At 46.0% G+C, this 21,541-nt stretch overlaps 1 protein-coding gene across 1 annotated transcript in view; it reads left to right on the top strand.

Annotated features, from left to right (window-relative positions):
* Positions 1–21,541, top strand: part of VPS53 (VPS53 subunit of GARP complex) — a 136,290-nt gene that overhangs the window by 96,852 nt on the left and 17,897 nt on the right. Inside the window, exons 16-19 of the mRNA XM_077749623.1 lie at positions 1,755–1,837; positions 2,746–2,824; positions 14,970–15,118; positions 19,444–19,513. Of these exons, the coding sequence (XP_077605749.1) occupies positions 1,755–1,837; positions 2,746–2,824; positions 14,970–15,118; positions 19,444–19,513 (381 nt within the window). The remainder of the gene's footprint in view (positions 1–1,754; positions 1,838–2,745; positions 2,825–14,969; positions 15,119–19,443; positions 19,514–21,541) is intronic.

Below are 21,541 nucleotides of genomic sequence, written 5' to 3'. Positions count from 1 at the left end.
TGGTTTGAGGGGTAGACAAGGCATGTTTCAGGGAGAGGTAGTGGGAGGTGGGAAGTATAAAGGCCCTGAGGGGGAGAGACTTGGTGAGTTCCAGAACCTTAAGCCTTCAGAGTAAATGAAGCCAAGCAGGCAAAGGGGAAAGCAAGATGTGGGCCGGAGAACCTGACAGGACCCACTCTCAGCTAGTTAGAAGTTTGGATTTTATTCTCAGCATCACAGGAAAAGATCTCTGAAGAGTTTAAGCATTGTAGGCCTGTGCTGTCATTTGCTCCCTTTGTCCCTTATAAATGTGTGGACTCTTTCCAATTTGTCACTAATGTAAGCAAGGTCAGAGTGTATGCTTTAAGAAAAGAGGATCTTGGGGCGCCTGGGTGGCTCAGTCAGTTAAGTATCCAACTTCAGCTCAGGTCATGATCTCACGGTTCATGAGTTCGAGCCCCATGGCAGGCTCTGTGCTGACAGCTCAGAGCCTTGAGCCTGCTTCAGAGTCTCTTTCTCTCTGTCCTTTCTCTCTGTCCCTCCCCTGCTTGTACTCTGTCTCTCTCTAATATAAATAAAACATTACAAAAAAAAAAAAAGAGGATCTTACCTGTTTTGTTCACTGAGTAACTCATTTGCTCTGGCACAAAGCAGGCTTTCTGTAAATTTTGGTTGAATTAGTGAACACTGCAAAGAATACTCGCATATCTTTGTATATTGTCCTTGTTATTCATTGCAATATATCTCTAGATGGAGTGTAGTTAAATTTCTGCTTTTTGAATAAATTGCCTTCCAAAAGGTACACTAATTTACACATCCCTAAGAGGATTTTTTAAATTTCAGACGAAACATTCATTATTCTTAGAGTTTGTGTACTCAGCAGCTTTGGGAGTGCTAGATGAGTCAGTTCCCAGGGTGCTTGGAAATGTTTACAATCCCCAGTCAGTTGTCTTTTTTCTTTGAGGCCATTGGGAGCATATCCAGTGTTTGGCTACAGGCTGATGAAGGCAGACTGGGTTTTTTTGTTGTTGTTTACCTGAGTGTCCCTGGCACCTTAACATGGTGGGTGGCCCACAGCAGCACCCTCCGTGAATACTTGCACGGATTTTACTGCCACTCACCACCAGAGGCTTCCAGTGCTGTTGAGCAAGCCTGCAGTTCCAGGAGCAGGGAGGATCCTGACAACTGCGGTCTTTTTTAAAATGAAGTGAAGAGCGCCTGAGTGGCTCAGTCGGTTAAGTGTCTGACTTCGGCTCAGGTCATGATCTCACAGTTTGTGGGTTCGAGCCCCACGTTGGGCTCTGTGCTGACAGCTCAGAGCCTGGAGCCTGCTTCAGATTCTGTGTCTCCTTCTCCCTCTGACCCCGCCCTGCTCACACTGTCTCTCTCTCTCTCTCTCTCTCTCTCTCTCTCTCTCTCTCTCAGAAATAAATAAAACATTAAAAAATACAGTTTTTAATAAAATCAGTGAAGTGAATTGTCTGCGTGTCATAAGAACTGAGTGCAGCCCAGTGACGGGCACGGGTTCTCCAGGAAGTTTGACTCCTGACCCCACCACACCCTGTCTTGGGAGGTCACACATCCACTTTCTCTTCTGTAAAATGGAGATAATAATAGGATCTTCCTTCTCGGGCTATGAGGATCAAATGAGTCCTTACAGGACAAGTGTCTGGAGTTGCACCTGACTCCTCAAACTTGGGACCCATTAAGTACTGCTACTTACGGCACTCCTTTGGATAATCGTTAAGCGTGTTCTTCTCTCTTACTGTTAATAGCTAGAAGAAAAACTCAAAGAAAAAGTTGATGCGAGTCTGACTGAACGAATCAATCTGACTGGAGAAATGGATACGTTCAGCACGTATGTACCTTGCACATATTTGCTTAAGGCCGGCCCTTTGCCCCTCACAAAGCAGCGTGTCTCAGGCCATCGGCCGTAGGTGACGACCAAGCCTCAGAGGTTCCCAGGGCCTCCCCTGTTGAATCCGGATGACTCCCCAGGAGCCACTAAGACGAAGCATTAGAAGTCAGTGCCTCCTGCGCGGGCTCCTCAGAAGCAGTCATATTTAGCGCAAAGGGTCTCCACCGTTGCACTCCCAACACTAACAAAAAGAGAAGTCCTCCCTTGGCTGTCCCTGCAGGAAGGTCAAGTCCAGGGCCTCCTGTCTGGCCCCCTACCCCAAGTCCCCACCCGCTGGGTGTAAGCGGCTTGACTTTAGCTGGGGGTGGGGGTGGGGTCGAGGGTGTCTATCCGAGAGGTTCAGCTGGAGAGCCTTCTCAAGGTAGCCCTTCCACCGCCTGTATTGCCTGCGGTGCATTTGTTGTGGTCGGTAAGTGCGACTGGGGTAGGCCAGGCCCCGGCTTGCACACCAGCCACTTCCCAAGAAAAAGTCAAGACTCTCTTTTCTTAAGTCCGCTCCTCTCCTCTTCTCAACTTTTTTTTTTTTCAAGTTCTGATTTAAACATCTTGGGCAAACAGGTGCTTTTGGAGTAAGACGTGATGTGGAGCAGGGGCATTCGCCATGGAGTTTTGTGACCTGACTCAGTGGGCACACAGCCAAACAGAGGCCAGGACACACAGCAACAGTGAAGAGCCGAGAGGCTCCTCCTTGTCATCCGTTCCCTTTTGAAATCAAACTCGAGTTCTTCTGAAGGAATGATGAATCTAATTTTGACACAGGTCCCTAGAAGATTTGGCGGGGGCCATGTCGGTCATTCAGGAAGTTAGCCTTTTAAAGTCGTGACCACCGTGATTTGTTTCACTTGCAGTGTCATCTCTAGCAGCATTCAGTTGTTGGTTCAGGATCTGGATGCTGCCTGCGACCCTGCCCTGACTGCCATGAGCAAGGTAAGGCTTGGGGAAGTGCCTCTTCTATTCCTCCAGGAGGAATAGAGGGTCCCTCTGCCAGCCCTAGCCCATGGCTCCTTGAGGTTCTTCACGGCTTCGAGTATCAGCGGGGAGGAGGCCAGAAGACCTCCAGATCAGTGTATCTCGTACCTAGGCCAGTTGCTTGTCCTCTGAGAACGAGACAGGGAGCAGGTGCGTTTGGTAAGTCCAAAGCAGAGGTCTCTGTTTAGCATCTGACACATGCTGAAAACTTTCATGTGATCTCCCCAGAACGGGTGTTTTTCTTAGTGCTTACGGCAGTAACTTCTGACTCTGTCCCAGCTCTGGTATCAGTATAGGATTATTTGACCGGGTTGGAGACCTTCGTTTTACTAATGTCATGGTGGCCCATCAGTCAGTCCTGAGCCCCCAGTCCCCTCCTTTAGCACATGCTGCCTGGCATTACTATTTGGCTTTCACGTGCCTGTGTCTTTTCTTCCTAAAAGAATATAAATTCCTGAAGTGCTTGGACAATTTAGGATCTAGAAGAATCTCTTGTTTGTTGGTTAATTACCTTGGAAATGGGCAGTTCTTTGTTGCTTCTTAACCCAAATAACACAAAGCTGTCCACTCTAGAATTTCTAGAGCAGGGGTCAGCAAACTACACCCTGCAGTCTAAATCTTACCCATTGCCTGTTTTTGTAAAGTCTTATCGGAACACAGCCATGCCTGTTCACGTATATATTATCTGTGGGTGCTTTGTGCTACAGCGGCAGAATTAAGTAATTAATTAGTAAGTAAGTAATGAGACCATACAGCTCAAAAAGCTTAAAAATATTTACCGTCTGGCCCTTTACAGAAAATGTTTGCCAGTGACTGTTCTCGAATTATCAGACTCTTGTAGCATTCTCTTTTTAAAAAATTTTTTTAAATGTTTTATTTATTTCTGAGAGAGAAAGAGAGACAGTGTGAGCAGAGTGAGGGTCAGAGAGAGAGGGACACACAGAATCTGAAGCAGGCTCCAGGCTCTGAGCTGTCAGCACAGAGCCTGTCAGCACAGAGCCTGATGCGGGGCTCGAACCCACGAACTGTGAGATCATGAGCTGAGCCGAAGTCGGACACTTAACGGACTGAGCCACCCAGGCGCCCCTCTTGTAGCATTCTTAAACTCTGAAGAAAGAACCTCTCTAGAGCCTCCTGGCCAGTAGCAGAGTACAGTGGAAAAAACACTGGCCTCAGAGTCAGACAGACCTAACTGTTCCCATTTTTCCTTTGGGGGCGTTGAGCAAATGACTTAACCCCTCTGGGCCCAAGTGAACGCAAGTGTGTGAAATGCGGCCCTTCGCTGCCCAGTGCTGTCGGGACAGAACATGAAGAGGGCCGCTGGCCCGGCGCCAATAGATGTTGGTGCTCTTGTCGGGAGCGGTGGCCGTGTCACAAGGTTGTATAAGCACACATTTGGTCTGAATTGGGGTTTGTAGTAGATTGTAAATATTTAACAAAAATAGGATGAAAACCAAAACTTAGTCTGCAGGGTTGTATGAAGCAGAGTGGGGAGTCATGCACAGCTGATGTCACAGAGTTTCTATTAAAAAAGCTGATGCCTCCGCCAATCAGATGGGTGCGTGTATTTCCAGTGTTCTCTGTTTACGAGCGGAACATGAGCAGGCAGATTGGGGCTCACCCATTTTCTTAAAGGAACATGGCTCTTTTTGGGCTCTGATTATCCCCTAGCTGCTGGTGAACATCACCGTATCCTGCATCTGATCTGTTCCAGCTGCCATCTCTGCTGAACTGCCACACACTTTACATCAGAATGCAGCTGGTAGAAGAATTTTTACATTTACCAAAGGAAGAGTGGGTCTTTTCCCCCAGTAAAATAACACTTGTAGGGGGTTTAACACTCCAGGTGTTGCTTATATGAACTGTCAGTTCATTAGTGGATTTCCCTCAAATATCCCCTCACCCACTGCCCCCGACCACCACCCATTTCTCCCCCAGACCCACAACAGCAAGTATTAACAGAGACCATACCTCCAGAATCGTTTGTTTATATCCTAGGAAAACCACAGACGAGGGAGCACAGCAGCTGGGAAGCCGTAGCTCTTTGTCTGAATTCTGCAGTTCTAGTGAAATGAGATCCATGTGATGAAAATGACCAGATATAAACAAACTGAGTGGTCACACATTGATTCAACATACACTCTTTGTTATTTGTGCCAGCATCCTGTTTTGTGGAGTTTCTTCTGGGATTTTTTTCAAACTTCTGTTGTGTGATCATGCTTATTTCTGTCTCTGATTCCACCATTTTTGCTGCTATTTGGACAGTTCAGTTCATACTCAGTCTCCTTGCTGGGGGTTGCAAGGCCGGGAAAGACATGGACCTTGTCTCAATCAATGGGAATCAATGCTTAGATTCCAGAACACATGGGTAAGGAATGTCTGAGTTGAGAGGAATGCCCAGGCAACAGCAATATAAGGTGTGAGGAAATCAGTACATGAGAAAAGTACAAAATGTGCCCTCTTTAAAAGAGGAGAGAGTTCATCTCTCTGTTCACATCAGGTGGGAAAGCGAAGAAAGCCTTCCTAAGGAAGTGGCCTTTGAAACAGACCCTGAAGGATGGTGATGTTTGGAACAAATTTCACCTTCCCACCAGCAACAGTCAAGGGCTCTAAAATGTCCGTATCTTCACCAGTGCTTTATTTTTCAGGGTAGCCATTCTATCTCATTGTGGTTTCAGTTTGTGTTTGTGTTTCCCTGATGACTAAGGTGTTGAGCATCTTTTCATGTGCTTATTGGCCATCTGTGTATCTCCTTTGAAGAAATGTCAGTTCAGATCCTTTGTCCATTTTTAAATTGGGTTCTTTTTATTGTTGAGTTGTAAAAGTTATTTTTATAGTCAAGATAACTAACACTCCCTATCAAATATGTGATTTGTAAATATTTTCTCCCTTTCTGTGGGTATCTTTTCACTTTCTTTTATTTATTTATTTTTTGTTTATTTTTGAGAGAGAGACAGAGAAAGAGACAGAGTATGAGCAGGAGAGGGGCAGAGAGAGAGGGAGACACAGAATCCAAAGCAGGCTCCAGGCTCTGAGCTGTCAGCACAGAGCCCAACGCGGGGCTCAAACTCATGAGACTGCAAGACCATGACCTGAACTGAAGTTGGATGCTTAACTGACCGAGCCACCCAGGGGCCCCTCACTTTCTTGCTTACATACTTTGAAACACTAAAGTTTTTAATTTTGTTGAAGTCTAGTTTTCATAGTTTTTCTTTTGCTGCTTGTGCTTTTGGTGTTCTAAGACACCATTGCCTAATCCAGAATTACGAAGATTTACACCTGTATTTTTCTTCTAAGCTTTTTGTAGTTTCACCCCTTGTATTTGGGCCTTCAATGCATTTTGAGTTCACTTTTGTATATGATGTGAGATAAGGATTCAGCTTTGTTTCTTTGCATGTAGATATGCAGCTGTCCCAGGACCATTTGTTGTTAAGGCTATTCTTTACCCACTGGATGGTCTTGACACTCTTGTCAAAAATCAGTTGACCACAGATATACAGGTTTATTTCTGGACTTTCGGTTATATTCCATTGATCTATATGTCTGTCTTTATGCCAGCACTACCACTCTGTTTTGATTATTGCAGCTTTGTTTTGTTTTTTGGGAGTTTTTAATGTTTACTTATTTTTGAGAGAGAGGGAGACAGAATCCAAAGCAGGCTCCTTGCTGTCGGCGCAGAGCCCGAAGTAGAGCCCGAACTCACAAACCATGAGATCATGGCCTGAGCCAAAGTTGGAGGCATAGCCAACTGAGCCACCAGTGCACCCCACTTATTGCAGCTTTGTATCAAGCTTTAAAATCCGGAAGCATGAATCCTCCAAGTTTATTCTTTTTCAAGATTGTTTGACCATTTTGATCTCATACAGTGTCACCATTTTTTGTCTTCCCTGCAGTGTCCTTCTCCATGAAGCACCACAGTACCTAGACCACCTCTCCAGTCTGTCATACAATTGTTTTTATATCCGTTTCCCCTATTAGGCTTTGAACAACTTGAGGGCTGTGTCTTGCTCACTTTTGGATCTCCGTGGCATAGCTTAACAGTAGTGTTCCCTCACTGACTTGGACGGTAAAGAGGGCAGGAAGAAGAAAGAACTAAAGTTTGTAGACACCCATTTGACCAAAGAATGGTGACAAAATGAGACACAGGTAACCCTACTGATTTAGCTGGACAGAGCAGGTAGACATAGAGTATCTCTTTAGGAAATGGCAGGATCAGAGACTGAAACCTTTTGGCACATATAAGTACTGTTGAAGATATGATACTCCTTGATAGTACTCAACAGCAGGGCTCCTGACTTCAACAAGTAGCATCCTGGAGCTGATTGAAGGGAGATCAGAAGTAGGAAATGCCCACTTCTAGCTATTAGCCCCCCACGTGTGGGCGAGAGCCCTGCTGCTAGAAAAGGAGAGGAAAACACAAAGTGGCAAAGTTTGGTAGAAAATACAGGAACAGCCTTAAACAGACCCGGCCCGTGTGAAAGAAGTAAAATATGGTAAGAGTTTAGTGGTCTCTCTGAAAAGGTAATTTTGAGATTACAGTAATGTTGTAGATAAGGTATATCAAAATTTCAGACCATTTTTCCCTACCATGTTGCATTATTTTCTTAGATGAGCTCTAGGAGATAATAGTGGTCATTTATGGAGCACTTGACCAGGTATCAGCACCCAAATGCAGGATCTCATTTAATTCTGACAATAAATGTATAAGGTACCTCTATTATTTCCTTCTCCCTTTCACTGATAAGGGAACTGAAACTCAGAGAAGTTGAGTCCCTTGTCCCAGACCTCTTAGATAGCATGTGGGAGAGCCAGGATCCAAATTCAGGTTGGTCTCTCTGCAGGATTATACTACACCATACATACATAGTGAGCAACTGTGGAAACTGAAGCAAACTTAGCTTAAGTAACTTAGCCTAAAAGTGGAAGGGCCCTAAGTCAATGTGTGCCCGGTGCTGCTGGGTTCCTGAAAATCGTCATGCTTACCATACTGAGTCTTTGGGCACTCACAGGCACCCTGTTAGATATTCGTCTTCAGTCTTTCTCAATCTGACACCGTGACTTTCCCCCAGGGGAGAAAATCCGCTGAGCAGCCAACCCAGGTGTTCCAGCCTGGTTTGCATATTTCTCACTGAAAAGGAAGAAATCTTCATTCTGGTGTGTTTGTTTTCTTTTTCATAATATACCCAAAACCATATTAAGCCTTGTAACGGTGAAGCCAGAAATAAAACCAAGTCTCTAGATTCTTGAAGAGGTAATTATTTGTAGTGCTTTAGGAGAAATACGAAGACTTCTGTAGTTTAAATGTAAATTCTATAAATCTTCAGCAATTAGCCATTGTAATTAGGCTTTACAATGGCTTCCTGAGAAAGGGACCATTGGTCCCATGGTCCCCTCCTCACTGCGTCCTTTTTCCTGGGGCTCCTCACAGAATCTAACTCTCTGTCCAAGATCAGACACACTTTGCTTTGGCCCCTTAATAGTAGTTTTAGAAAAAAAACCAGAAAGAAGAAACTGAACAAATTAAATTTCCTTACAGTCTGGCATGTAATTTCTATTAGGTTTCAAGACTGTGAACATGTACTAATCTAGGAGGCCACATTACTGTCCCCCAAAGACATTTTGAAATGGCTAGAACAGTGCTCAAATCTGTTCTCATTTTCCTCTGTCATTAAAATGTAAATCTATTTCAGGAGGCCCGCAGAACTCCATGGTTAAGAAATCCTCAAGTTCACCTTCCACTTAACAATCAAAGCACATCTTTTTTTACAAAAGATTTCTTTTTTTCATGATGACCAAAGCAAATCAGCTTCATTATAAAAAACTATATAAAAAATGACAGATTTTTAAAAAGAAGAAAATTTAAATCACTCATAGTCCAGCCAATAGATTTACGTCAGTCTTTTATGCATACAGTGTTTTTTTTAATTTTTTGTGTATACTTATTTTTTTTTTAATGTTTTTTTTTTAAATTTATTTCTAGGAGAGAGAGAGAGAGAGAGCGAGCGTGAACAGGGGAGGGTCAGAGAGAGAGGGAGTCACAGACTGAAACAGGCTCCAGGCTCTGAGCCGGCAGTCAGCACAGAGCCCAACGTGGGGCTCGAACCCACGAACCGCGAGATCATGACCTAAGCGAAAGTCGGACCCTTAACCGACTAAGCCACCCAGGTGCCCCTGTGTATACTTATTTTTGATAGCGAGAGAGACTGAGCACAAGCTGGGGAGGGACAGAGAGAGGGAGACACAGAATCCCAAGCAGGCTTCAGGCGGGGCTCGAACCCACAGCCTGCGAGATCATGACCTGAGCCAAAGTCGGATGCTTAACCGACTGAGCCACCCAGGCGCCCCACATATAGTGTTTAAATAGAAGCTCATACTTTATATACAGCTTTATAACTATTTTTCTCATTTAGCAGGTTTTAATAGTTTTCTGTGTTGTTTAGTCCAGAGCTGCTAAATTCCACGGACAGAGTGTTTGTTGTTAAAATTGTAGCAACAATTTACATTTACCATGGAACTAATACCTGACAGGCACTATGTTAAGAGCATTCGACGTGTTATCTTTCAACAACTGTGTGGATTACAGAATTATCACCCCAAGGTGTATAGCCAAGAAAACGGAGGTTCGGGGAGGTGAGGTGGGTTGGGTAACTTACCTGAGCTACACACTTAGCAGCTTGCACAGTTTTAGAACTCAGGACTGGCAGACTCCACATTTCCTCATTTTAAGTATTCCAGTGGAGTCCTTTCCTTAAAATGTATGCCATCAACTCTCTTTTGATCATTATTTCCAATTATTCACATTTAAACAGTCTGGCAATGGACAACTCATGTATGCATGTGTGGGTGTGTGCATGTGCGTGTTTTCTGAGCACTCATAATTATTAGCCTCAGATTCATTGCCTTCAAGGGAATTGGAGAGATCAAAAGCTGTGTAAAATGCCAAGACTTTTGGTAGATATTTTCAAATTGTATTTAAGAAAAGGTTATACAAATTCACCTTCCCATCGGCCTAGCAGTGAGTAGGAAAAAAAAGTATGTATTTATCATCCTAGAGCCTTTGTTACTTGTTTCTATTCTGGATCTTCTTGGTTTGCCCCTTGGAGTCCAGGCACGCGCATCCTCTTCCTCAGCACCGCCATCACCACTACCACATCACCTGTACACGTACAGCCCCATACACAGATTCTGCCTGCTCCAATTCCTTCAGCTAATTTCAAGTTCATTTAGGGTGGGAATACTCTTTTGGAAAGCAACATGGTAAAATGGAAAAAACATTGATTTCAGAGTCAGACAAACCAATTTTAGATCTCAGCCCTGCTAACTTCTCAGTTTTGCTCATTGGGCAAATCACTGTCCTCACGCCTGTCTTACCTATAAAGCCTCCTCTACTGTGTTATTGTAGGCAGGAAGTTCATGTGGAGAGGTCTACCACATGATGCTCGGTATATAGTACGTGCTCAAAAAACGTTCCTTCCCCCTTTTAATTCCCCACACAGTGCTTGATCCAGTGCTCTGCATGCACAAGGAAGCTATAAATGCCACAGATGTTTGTTGTAGGAGTAAAAGTAACCCCAGACAAGCTGTAGAGTATGTGTGTGTGCCCAGGCAGATGTCGGTGCTTGGGGCCAGTGGCCCAGCAGCCCACACCATAACCCTACGCTCCATCTGCCTGAAATGTCCCCAGAATCCGCATGCCTCAGTCTATGTTCTGTGTCTCTGTAGTCCCATGATCAAATGAACAGGTGGGAATCTGAATTCGGGGAAAATTAGTTGCTCAGGAGGCTTCTTTCCAACTTCATATAGCACTAGAGAAAACCATGTTCCAAAGTAAGCTAGTTTGGAGCTCTGCTCTCCAATTGGTGAGTTGGTCAGAATTCTGTGCTACAAGGAGCTCTGTCTACGATTATCTCCTCAGCCCTGCCTGTGAAGCATTAACATCAGTCACACACTCCTCCTCAGGTGGCAGAAACCGTGGTTGTGCCCCCGGCCCCACAGCCTCCCCTGTAGCTAAGTGTGACCATTTCCTTGGGTGCCGTTTCTTTCCATCCTGTATCTTAGTTACAGCTGCTTTTGCAAACTGTCTTTCCTGTTGTTCATATAGTAGCAGTATTATGCAACCCCACCTACACTAAAAGCACAAGAGGGCGACTTTAAGTAGGGAGGGGTAAATTCTTTTTTTAAAGATTTTATTTTTAAGTTACCTGTACACCCAGCATGGGGCTCGAACTCACAACCATTGATCAAGAGTCACATGCTTCTCCAGCTGAAGCAGGCAGGTATCCCTAGAGGGGTGAATGTCAAATGCAGAGTTTACCTGGAAAAGTCGGAACCTTATTTCTCCTGATGGCTTTTCATGATGTTTGTTCTTCCAGTGCAAGCTACTTTTTGTTTCCTTTTTTGACACAGAACTTTGTTTTGAACACCGTGTATTTCATTAGCTTCTCCCTGAGAAACGGGGCTTGGCTTGCATTAAGGCCCAGGAAGTGCTTTTGTTCCCTTTTTTTTTTTTTTTTTTTAAATAATCATCTGGGAAACAGCCTGGTGTTGTAGTGCTTGGGTTTTAGACAGACTTGGGTTGTCTCCATGCTATTGTTTACCAGCCGTGTGACTTTGAGCAAGTTCCCTAACCTCGTTGAGCTTTTTGACTTTCCTCCTCACCAAAGGAGCTCATGCATGAATAGTAAGTGAGATAATGTATACGAATCACCAGGCAAAGTGACCTGCGAATGGCGGGTCCTAACATCAGTGTCTTGGGCCATTCAGGTCACAGCTTCTCCCCCAAGTTATCTGGGACGGGTGATGGCAAGCATCAACCATCTAAGGCAGTGACTGGACAGAATCGCTGCTAATTACATTTTACAGGGTTTTTTAAATAGTAATGCCAGTGTCAACTTTCATTGTTCTCTAGTACTTTAAACTATTTTCTGACATGGGTCACCTGGATAGCTCATTCAGTTAAGCATCTGACTCTTGGTATCAGCTCAGGTCATGATCCTGCAGTTTGTGAGATCAAACCACGCTTGATGGGATTTCTCTCTTCCTCTCTCTCTGCCCCAATCATTCTCTCTTTCTCCTTCTCCCTCTCTCTCTCTCTCTGCCTCTCTCATAAATAAATAAATAAGTGAATGAATAGTTTTCTTATGTCATTAAGCTGACTTAAATTTAAAATCACAAATCTACTTGACTTTTGCTAACACTTTTTTTTTTTAATTTGTTTAATGTTTATTTATTTTGAGAGACAGAGACAGAGTGCGAGCCTGGGAGAGTCAGAGAGAGAGGGAGACACAGAATCCGAAGCAGGCTCCAGGCTCTGAGCTGTCAGCATAGTGCCCAACGTGGGGCTCAAACTCACAAACCATGAGATCATGACCTGAGCCGAAGTCGGACACTTAACTGACTGAGCCACCCAGGCGCCCCACTAATACTTCTTTTAACTTGACCAGTGGAGTTATCACCGGCTAACTATTAAACCAAATCAGATCTTTTCATATATATTCCAAATGTGGATACATACTGACATGGCCAATAAGAGGGCTTAGCCCACCAGCGAGAACTCAAAGTCCAACGTCCCACGCTTTATCTTGCTTCAGAGCTGCTTTGTAATCAATGACAGGGTGCGTCGCCACCTCCCTTTATGGTTGTCTTCTGTTAATGGAGAACTACAATGTGTAGACAATTATGTGTTAACCTTGTGAGATGTTGAAGTGTCAAATGTTGCCTACCTGGAAAACAGTAGTCATTTCTGTGCAAGAGCCTCATGGCAGGTGCAGGAAGGAGCAGCAGGCTCTGTCCCCGGGTTGCTGTGTTTCCACAGGGCACTCTGCTCCACGCGGTGCCGCAGAGCCAGGGAAGAGAGGGTGAGGTTCAGACAGGAGCAGCATCTGTCAATTCTGGCCTTACCTCATGAGCTCCTGTAAGATCACCTAGGATGCTTTTTTTTTTTTTTTTTTTTATTAGTTTATTGTCAAATTAGTTTCCACATAACACTCAGTGCTCATCCCCACAAGTGTCCTCCTCCATGCCCATCCCCCCCTCCCCCCACATCCATCAGTCCTCAGTTTTTGTCAGCATTCAAGAGTCTCTCATGGTTTGCTTCTCTCCCTTTCCCCCACCATTTCCGCCCTTCTTCTCCCCCTTGTTCCTCCGTCAAGTTCCTCCTAATCCTCCTATACGTGCAAACATATGATATTTGTCCTTCTCTGCCTGACTTATTTCGCTCAGCATAACACCCTCAAGGTCCATCCATGTTGCTACACATGGCCAGATTTCATTGTTTCTCATTGCCATGTAGTATTCCATGGTATAGATAAACCACATCTTCTGGATCCATTCATCTGTTGATGGACACTTAGGCTCTTTCCATGTTTTAGCTTCACCTAGGATGCTTTTTGTTCAGGTGGGTCAAATCTCTAGGATTAGAGCCTTTTGAATAGGCTCTAGCCTCTAAGCCTTTTGCATAGGATAAAAAGATAATAAGGAAAACATTACACATAAAACAATAGAATATAAAGTCGGTTCATAGTAGAACCTTCTACTGTTTCTCCATGGTTTGTTCCTAATTTTCCCCAGTGAAAAATTAGAGACCTTTTTCTATCTGGCACTTTGTTGTGAAACCTCTTCATAAGACTTCATGTTTCTGGGCCTTGGTTTTCTTATCTCTAAAATGAAGACAGAGGTTCCTTCCTGCTTTTTTCTATGCTCACACGTACCTAAAGTTTTCAAATATAAACATCTGCTGATTTGAAGAAACATGAGGACAAACCATGGAGCCATTCGAGCTTCCCAGGAGCTGGGGAGTCATCCATGTACAATATGATTCCTTTAAACGAGTTCCCTCCGTATTGAATTTTTCCTTTCCCCAAGAGCTGTATAAAATAGTGTTCTCTTGCCAGAGACATCAAGGCCTCAGAGCTGCCGCCCCCCTTCTGCGAACATATTACATGGTTTGTGTTTGGCTTAGGATCTTTGTAATAGACGGCCCAGCTCTGTTCCGAGAGGCTGACTCAGCAGAATCCTCCAGCACATTCCTGCTCTTTTCAGGACTAAAGTGCCCATTTGCTGCCAGCCTCAGGGCAGGCTGGGTGCCGCCACTGCCTCTCTTCTCCTGTACGTGTCCAAGGGGGAGAGGCCCCACAGTATTGCTTCTTGCCCTGTTTTAGTGTAGATGTTTTCCAGAGCGTTTCTCCTGATTCTCCTCAGGTGGTTAGAGCTTGAGCTGAGCGGGTCCCTCGTTTGTGCCGCCGGCCTGCCCAGGGACCACTCAGGTCCTTCTCTGTGAAGCCGGCGTGCCCCACGCCTGCCGTTCACACTGCCCCTGTGCTTCCTGCCTGCCCTGGTCCGCATGCCACCGCCCTGCCCTCTCCTGTGCCCCCCTTGTACTTCCCAGACATCTTTCCTTTCCCTGGACCAAGACCCCCGCGTGATCTCGAAGGTTTTATGGGTAAGGTTTAAATGTGTTACTATGGAATACTTCCATTCTGTACACAAGTAGAGAAAACAGTATCACAGACCTCACAGACCCATCCCCCAGCTTCACTAACCCTTCATCTCCTCCTCCCGATCCTAGATTATTTTGAAGCATGTCTCCCCCATCCTATCATTTCTTGCTCCCTTTTTTCCAAATCCTCACCTCCTTACAGTTTACTTGAGTGAAAGGCCCGAGTACTCTCGACCAGGTTTCATTTCACTTAGCCCAGCCAGCCCTCCGATCTCCCAAGCTACCAACCTGCTCAGAAAGGGTGCGCCTCCCCGGTTCCCCCCAGTCCTTCCCTGGTGGGTCAGTTGACGGATCGGTGCTGTCCAGCTCTCCCGCCTGGTGAGGCTTCCCTTGCACGTTGGCCACTTGGTTGGGCAGGGAAGGCCAGTGCAAGCATGAGGGCTCCGGGCGGGAAAAGGTACCCGAGTCACACCTCACCGCTAAGGACAAGGTGGGTCATCGTCAGCCACTACAGACGGGGTAGGACAAACGGCCCGAAATAAAATGGCGGCCGCGACCACAAGCTCCGGCCTCACTGCCACTCCGCCTGCCCTGTCCTGGGTAACACAGAAGACTGTTCTCCTGCGAAGGATCTAAAGGCTTGTCCTCCTGTATCCCCATTTTCAGATGCAGTGGCAGAATGTGGAGCACGTTGGGGACCAGAGCCCTTATGTCACCTCTGTCATTCTCCACATTAAGCAGAATGTCCCTATCATCCGTGACAACCTGGCCTCCACCCGGAAATACTTTACTCAGTTCTGCATCAAATTTGCAAAGTAAGTCGTGGAGCATTCCCATCGCGGGGCTGTTTTGTGGGCCGCCCTCAGCAGCAGCATGCTCACGGTCCCGGGGTCCCACTGCCCAGCGGGGGTTTGCTCTGGTGCCTCCAAGTGCACTGCTTGAAGTCGCAGACAACAGCGACAGCAACATAGTCATCAGCCACAGGAAGACACACTCAGATGAGCTGGGGAGACTGTTCTTTGGGATTATGTGGACATAACAGTGCCCCTGCCTCCCCACAGGTTTGGATAATTAAAAATATTTTTCAGTGATTTCATTTCTTATGTTTTTTGTCTCTCCAACTAGATTCTAAACTCTTTTTAGGGTCAGTTCTACTTCTTTTAAGCCTTCTCTTCCTCCTTCCCCATAGTACTTATTACTGGGGCTGCCAGAATTGATCTGCTTCTGGACATCCCGATCCCAGGGAAGGTACTAGAAATTGGGAAGAGCAAGTCGGGGAGCTCCACTGCCAAAGGAGATGAAGCGAACATGGCACTGCTTGTCTGCTGCTGCATCCTCGTGTGTGGCCATTTCTGGCTTGATGTTCGGAAGTGGGGATATGGTTTGGGCCTGTGCCAGTTAGCCTCGTTTCCCCCGAGACCAGGCGCCGGAGAGGGTCAGTGCCGCCTCCAGCCCTCGAGCAGACAGGCGTTCTGGCACACACCGCAACGAAGGGCTCCGGGAAGGTTGGCCCGTTCCAAGCTACTGTATTTAGGCTGTCCTTGTCCAAGTTCCGAAGGGGGATTTAGGGCTTCAAGTTTCTGTCCTCCCCAAATCTCCCCCGGTTCGTATTCAGTTAAGGCCTTCTCTCTCCCTCACAAACCAACCCTAAGGAACAACAGTTATGGAGGCCTTGTGGCAGTAGCTTCATTTCCAGTTTGTCAAGAAGGATCAGGTAGCCTCCCCAGGGAGTCATTAACGTTTGCAGTGTGGCCAGTGACCCGGGAACTGACATTCCCTACAGCCTCGGAGCGCTCATCAGTGTGCGTTAAAGGCATTGCTGATAAATTACACCGTGACACCACCTGTGCCCTTGGTGGATTCAATGTCTCCATACAATTTCACTGTGGCTCAGGATCTCCAGGGTGGTTGCACAGAGGTCTGAACCAATGTTAAAGAGAATAGTGAGTCCGTTTACTAAGCTGGTCCCGACATCAGCCTCACATTCTCTCAGAGCCCTTTGATTTTCTTGCTGAGCTTCTACTGGATGAGCTAGGAAGAGGATGCCCATCTCTCATATCTGGAAGTTTAACCTCTGATAGAAAAAGCAGTTTTCTGATTTAATCCATGGTACTCCTCATCCTTGTAAATCCCAGCAAAAGACTGGAAACCTCAGAGGTGGCGCTGTGAGAAGATCCTTCCGCAGCAAGAGCAGTGGCCAGCACTGCCCCAGGGGGCTGAGCAGCCTTGGGCACTTAGCCATCACATCGCCGGGACCTCTCCCCACCAGGACATGTTTCTGGTCCCTAAGTTTTCCCCACCCCACCCTTGTGGACTAGCACACAGAGCCAATTCAAGGGTACAACCCAAGCTACTCTAGAGAGAAGTAACTTAGGTTATAAACTGTGTACCATTGTGATTAGTCACGAATTCAACCTCATGTGTTTTGTTTGGCCTGGCTCTGGTGTAGAACACTGAAGAATCCCTCTTTTTTTTTTTTTTTAATGTTTTTTTATTTATTTCTGAGAGAAAGAGAGCATGAGCAGGGGAGAGTCAGAGAGAGAGGGAGACACAGAATCTGAAACAGGCCCTAGGCTCTGAGCTCTCAGCACAGAGCCCAACATAGGGCCCGAACCCACAAACTGTGAGATCATGACCTGAGCCAAAGTCGGAAGCTCAACTGACTGAGCCACCCAGGTGCCCTTGAAGAATCCCTCCTATAGAGCCCCTGCTGTACCTCCTGATCAGCAGGCCTCCCCCTAGATCAGATCTCTAGAGTTTAGGTTTCTTTCCCTTTAACTTCCTTTCTTATTGCACCAATGCAAAGCCATAAATGGTTCCTTTTGCCTCCGTTTGGTCGCTGAAGCAACAACAGCTTTTCCTGTTTCGATATCACGATCACCACTCGATTAAAACTATCTGAACCACAGGCAACTTCCCTCATTCGCTAAGCCAATTCTCTTCCATTCAATAATGGCAATCATAAAACAAATCCCTTAGTAGTGGTTGAGAGGATAAAATGAGAAGTCATGTGTAAACTTCCATGCTGGTACCAAGCTGACATTCAAACAGTGGTAGCTGCTACCGTTTTAATTTGTTATTATTGATCCTTTCTTTAACATGCAGTCATTTGAGCACCTTCTATGTCCCAGATGTAGAATTAAGTGCTTTGGTTTAACAGATACGGTCCCTGTCTTCATTTACCCTACAGTCAAGTGGAGGGAAATAAACATGTAAGCAAGTAATATAGTGAGGGAGGTTCTGTGATAGGCTAGAGGTCTGTGAACTCTGTGTAGAGGATGGGGGAGGTGACTGAGGAGAGGCTTCATAAGGAGAGAGGTCCTGGAGCAGGTGCAAGAGCTGTGTGGGCACTGACCCACAAGGCCGTGGGGAAGGGCACTCTGGGCACAGGGCGCAGTGGAAGCAAAGTCTCAGTGGCAGTAAATGGCCTGCAGAATCAAGCACAGGGTGCCACAGCTTAGCATGATAAGGCTAGGGACAGAGAGCCAGGACAGTCAAGGAAGGCAGTGTCTGCAGCCATTTCAAGAATTTTAATCAGGGAAGGGTCTTGAGCATACTGGCATCTGAAAGAAATCCCTTTGACAGTTGGTGAGGCTGAAGGCAGGGAGCCCAGTTAGGAAACTGGGGTAAGAGCTCAGGTGGGAAGGGGAGGGGCAGCCGTGGTGAGCATGGTCAGGAGGGTGGGTAAGGGGTGCAGGGGAAGGGCTGGGGGCTGGTTGGATGTTGGGAGGGAAGGCTGAGGGGCCGTGTTGGGTTAACCCCTGGATTCTGGGTAAAGAGATCAGGCCCGCTGAGCCTGGGTTCCAGGGTGGGGCCGAGTCCTGGCTGTGCTGGAATTGAGGGGAGTGCCGTTCCAGCGAGATGGCCAGTACTTGGGCGGGTATTAGAGCGGATGCAGTGTCCAGGAGAGAGTACAGAGAGGCCCAAGAGGGTGGGTGGAGCCACAGGCCTGAGAGCAGCTTTTGAAGAGTAGGCGATGAGGGTGCCAGCCAGCCTTTATCTTGACCTCCACATCCTGTTTTCTCATCGTTCCTTCATGGGCCCTGTGTCCCGCTGGCCAGCCTGGTCTAGATCTGGCCTTGATCTGGCATTTCTAGTTCCCACACCTTGCGTTCTGTACCAGTACAACTCAGTTTTCCCTACTCAGGCCCTGCAGTTGATTCTAAAAAAGGCCTTGTGATCTATAAAAATTACTCCTTCCTTTCCCCAAACCAGTTGCCCTTTAGTCCCCGGTAAATTTTTCAGAGATCATGTATTTTCCCCCTTATTCTGACAGTTACTCCCTTAGCAATTACTTCCGGTCTTTGCATTTGACATCCTATAACTATGTCAGTATTATGTCCGTCAGGGTGATTTTCAGCTGCTAATAACAGAAGCCCTGACTTAATCTCACTGAAGCATCATCAGGTGAACTTTGTATTTCTTGTAACCAGGAGATCAGAGGTAGGACACATCCAAAGATGGATGATTCAGTGGTTCGGCAATGTCATTAAGGACCCACGTTCCGTATTCCCCTGCTCTCCTTGAGGCTGGCTTCATCCTTAGAATGGTAGTAACATGGCCACTCTAGATGTTTTATTCAGACACCAGAATACCCTGAAGAAGGAGAGAAAGTCTTGCCCAGACCATGCAATGAGGTCCTTTCCTCCAGTCAGATTGTCCAGCGTGGATCGTGTCCCCTCTCAGGACCAACAGCAGTCAACAAGGGAATGCCACGCTCTGGCCGCCTAAGGCCAATTAGAAGTCACCTCTGCACTTGAGGAGGGATCAACTTTTCCCTATCACCTCAAGACCACGTTAAGTAAAACCAGGACTTTGGCTGGAAAGAAAAAGAAAGCAACGGATGCTGGGAGGCCACAGTAGCCTCTACGTCAATTTCTCAATTTTTTTTATAGAAGGAATAAGGTCTTAAAAAAAAAAGTTTCTGGGGGCACCTGGGTGACTCAGTTGGTTAAGTGTCCGACTCTTGATCTCAGCTCAGGTCTTGGTCTCAAGGTCAAGAGTTCAAGCCCCAAGTTGGGCTCCGTGCTGGGCATGGAGCCTACTTTCAAAAAAACAAACAAAACAAAAGTTTCTGCAGTCCTTTACCAAAGAGAGAATTAAGCCTAATTTGTCCCCCCCTTTTTTTTTTAATCCACAGCTCCTTCATTCCCAAGTTCATCACCCACCTCTTCAAGTGCAAGCCGATTAGCATGGTGGGAGCAGAACAGGTGAGATGAATTGATATAAGGCCTTTTCCTTTTGGCTTTTGTCAGAGAGCAAACACATCTTTCTATTAGGGATTTACACAGGAGAAATAAAACTGCTCATTTCCTCTGTTTGGGGACAAAAGAAGGACCTGGCAGCCTAACTCAGCCACTCATTTAAAACATTTTTGTTGAGCATCTACTAAGTACGCGGACATTGTGCTGGGTTTAGGTATACCCCAGTGAATAAGGCAGAAAAGACCTCTCCTTCACGATGCTCACATTCTAGTAAGAAGAGACAGATTATATATGAGGTAACAAACTAGAAGATGATTTTAACTTAAGTATGCTAAACGGCATAAAACTATGTTCTGTGAAAGAATTCTCTTAGGGGCACGAGGGAGTAATGGCTTTATCTTTTTTAAGTTTATTTATTTATTTTGAGAGAGACAGATAGAGAGTAAACAGGGGAGGGGCAGAGAGAGAGGGAGACAGAGAATCCCAACCAGGGTCTACACCAGTATGTGAGAGCCCGATGTGGGGCTCGAATTCACATACCACAAGATCTCAACCTGAGCCAAAAATCAGAGTCAGACACTTAATCAGCTGAGCCACCCAGGCATCTTGGGAGTATTGGCTTTAAAGTGGATGCTCAGAGAAGGCTTCTTCCAGAGCTTGGGTTTGAAAGGACTAGGAGAAAAGGGTCCAGGCAGAAGGAGCAGAGAGACTGATTATTTTTGAGACCTCTTAAAAGTAGCAAGCAAAGAGGGGCTCCTGGGTGGCTCGGTCAGTTAAGCATCTGACTTCAGCTAAGGTCATGATCTCATGGTTTGAGTTCGAGTCCCATGTCGGGCTCTGTGCTGACAGCTCAGAACCTGGAGCCTGCTTCCGATTCTGTGTTTCCCTCTCTCTCTACCCCTCTCCAGCTCGTGCTCTGTCTCTCTCTGTCTCTCAATAATAAAATTTTTTAAATAAATAAAAATAAAAACAATAAGGGGCGCCTGGTTGGCTCAGTCAAGTGTCTGATCACGATCTCATGGTTTGTGGGTTCGAGTCCCATATCAGTCTCTGTGCTGACAGCTCAGAGACCGGAACCTGCTTTGGATTCTGTGTCTCCCTCACTCTCTGCCCCTCCCTCTCTTTCTGCCCTACCCCACTCATGCTCTGTCTCTCTCTCTCTCTCAAAAATAAATATTAAAACAAATAAACAAAAACAATAATATTCAGCCCCTAGTTCTTGAAAAACATGTTTAGATGCAAACTGTTCATGTAGTGATAAATGATTCTCATATATTCAGTAAAGTAAATTCTCTCTAGACCTGTATACAGCAACATTTAACCAATTTCAGTTACTTATTTTTTTAAATTTTCTAATGTTTATTTATCTTTGAGAGAGGGGGAGAGACAGAGCACAAGTGGGGGAGGAGCAGAGAGAGAAGGAGAGACAGAATCCGAAGCAGGCTCCAGGCTCTGAGCTAGCTGTCAGCACAGAGCCCGACGCGGGGCTCGAACCCATGAACCATGAGATCATGACCTGAGCCCAAATCGGATGCTTAACCAACTAAGCCACCCAGGCACCCTCCAGTTACTTTTTATATTTGAAAGAACTCCCAATTACTTTTATACAAGAACTCCCAACTACTTTTTTTTTTTTTTTAATGTTTATTTTTAAGAGACAGAGCATGAGCAGGGGAGGGGGAGAGAGAGAGGGAGACGCAGAATCCGAAGCAGGCTCCAGGCTCTGAGCGGTCAGCACAGAGCCCGACGTGGGGCTCGAACTCATGAACTGCAAGATCATGACCTGAGCCAAAGTCGGACGCTTAACCGACTGAGCCACTCAGGCGCCCCTCCCAACTACTTTTATACTCTTTGTAAACGGATGGCCTTCCTGAGTTATGGAAAAAAACAGTATGGTGTGAGCATTAAGACCTTGGGTCCTGGAATCGTGGAGGTCTGAAGCCGAATCCTATCTCTGCAACATAGCAACCATTTGTACTTAGATAGATCCCCCAGCACTTTAGTTTCCCCAGCTACAAAATGGGGATCATCAGG

Source organism: Crocuta crocuta, unplaced genomic scaffold (genome assembly GCF_008692635.1).
Source record: "Crocuta crocuta isolate KB4526 unplaced genomic scaffold, BGI_CrCroc_1.0 scaffold149, whole genome shotgun sequence".
NCBI classification, from domain to species: domain Eukaryota; kingdom Metazoa; phylum Chordata; class Mammalia; order Carnivora; family Hyaenidae; genus Crocuta; species Crocuta crocuta.
This window is presented reverse-complemented; position numbering and strand designations above follow the sequence as displayed.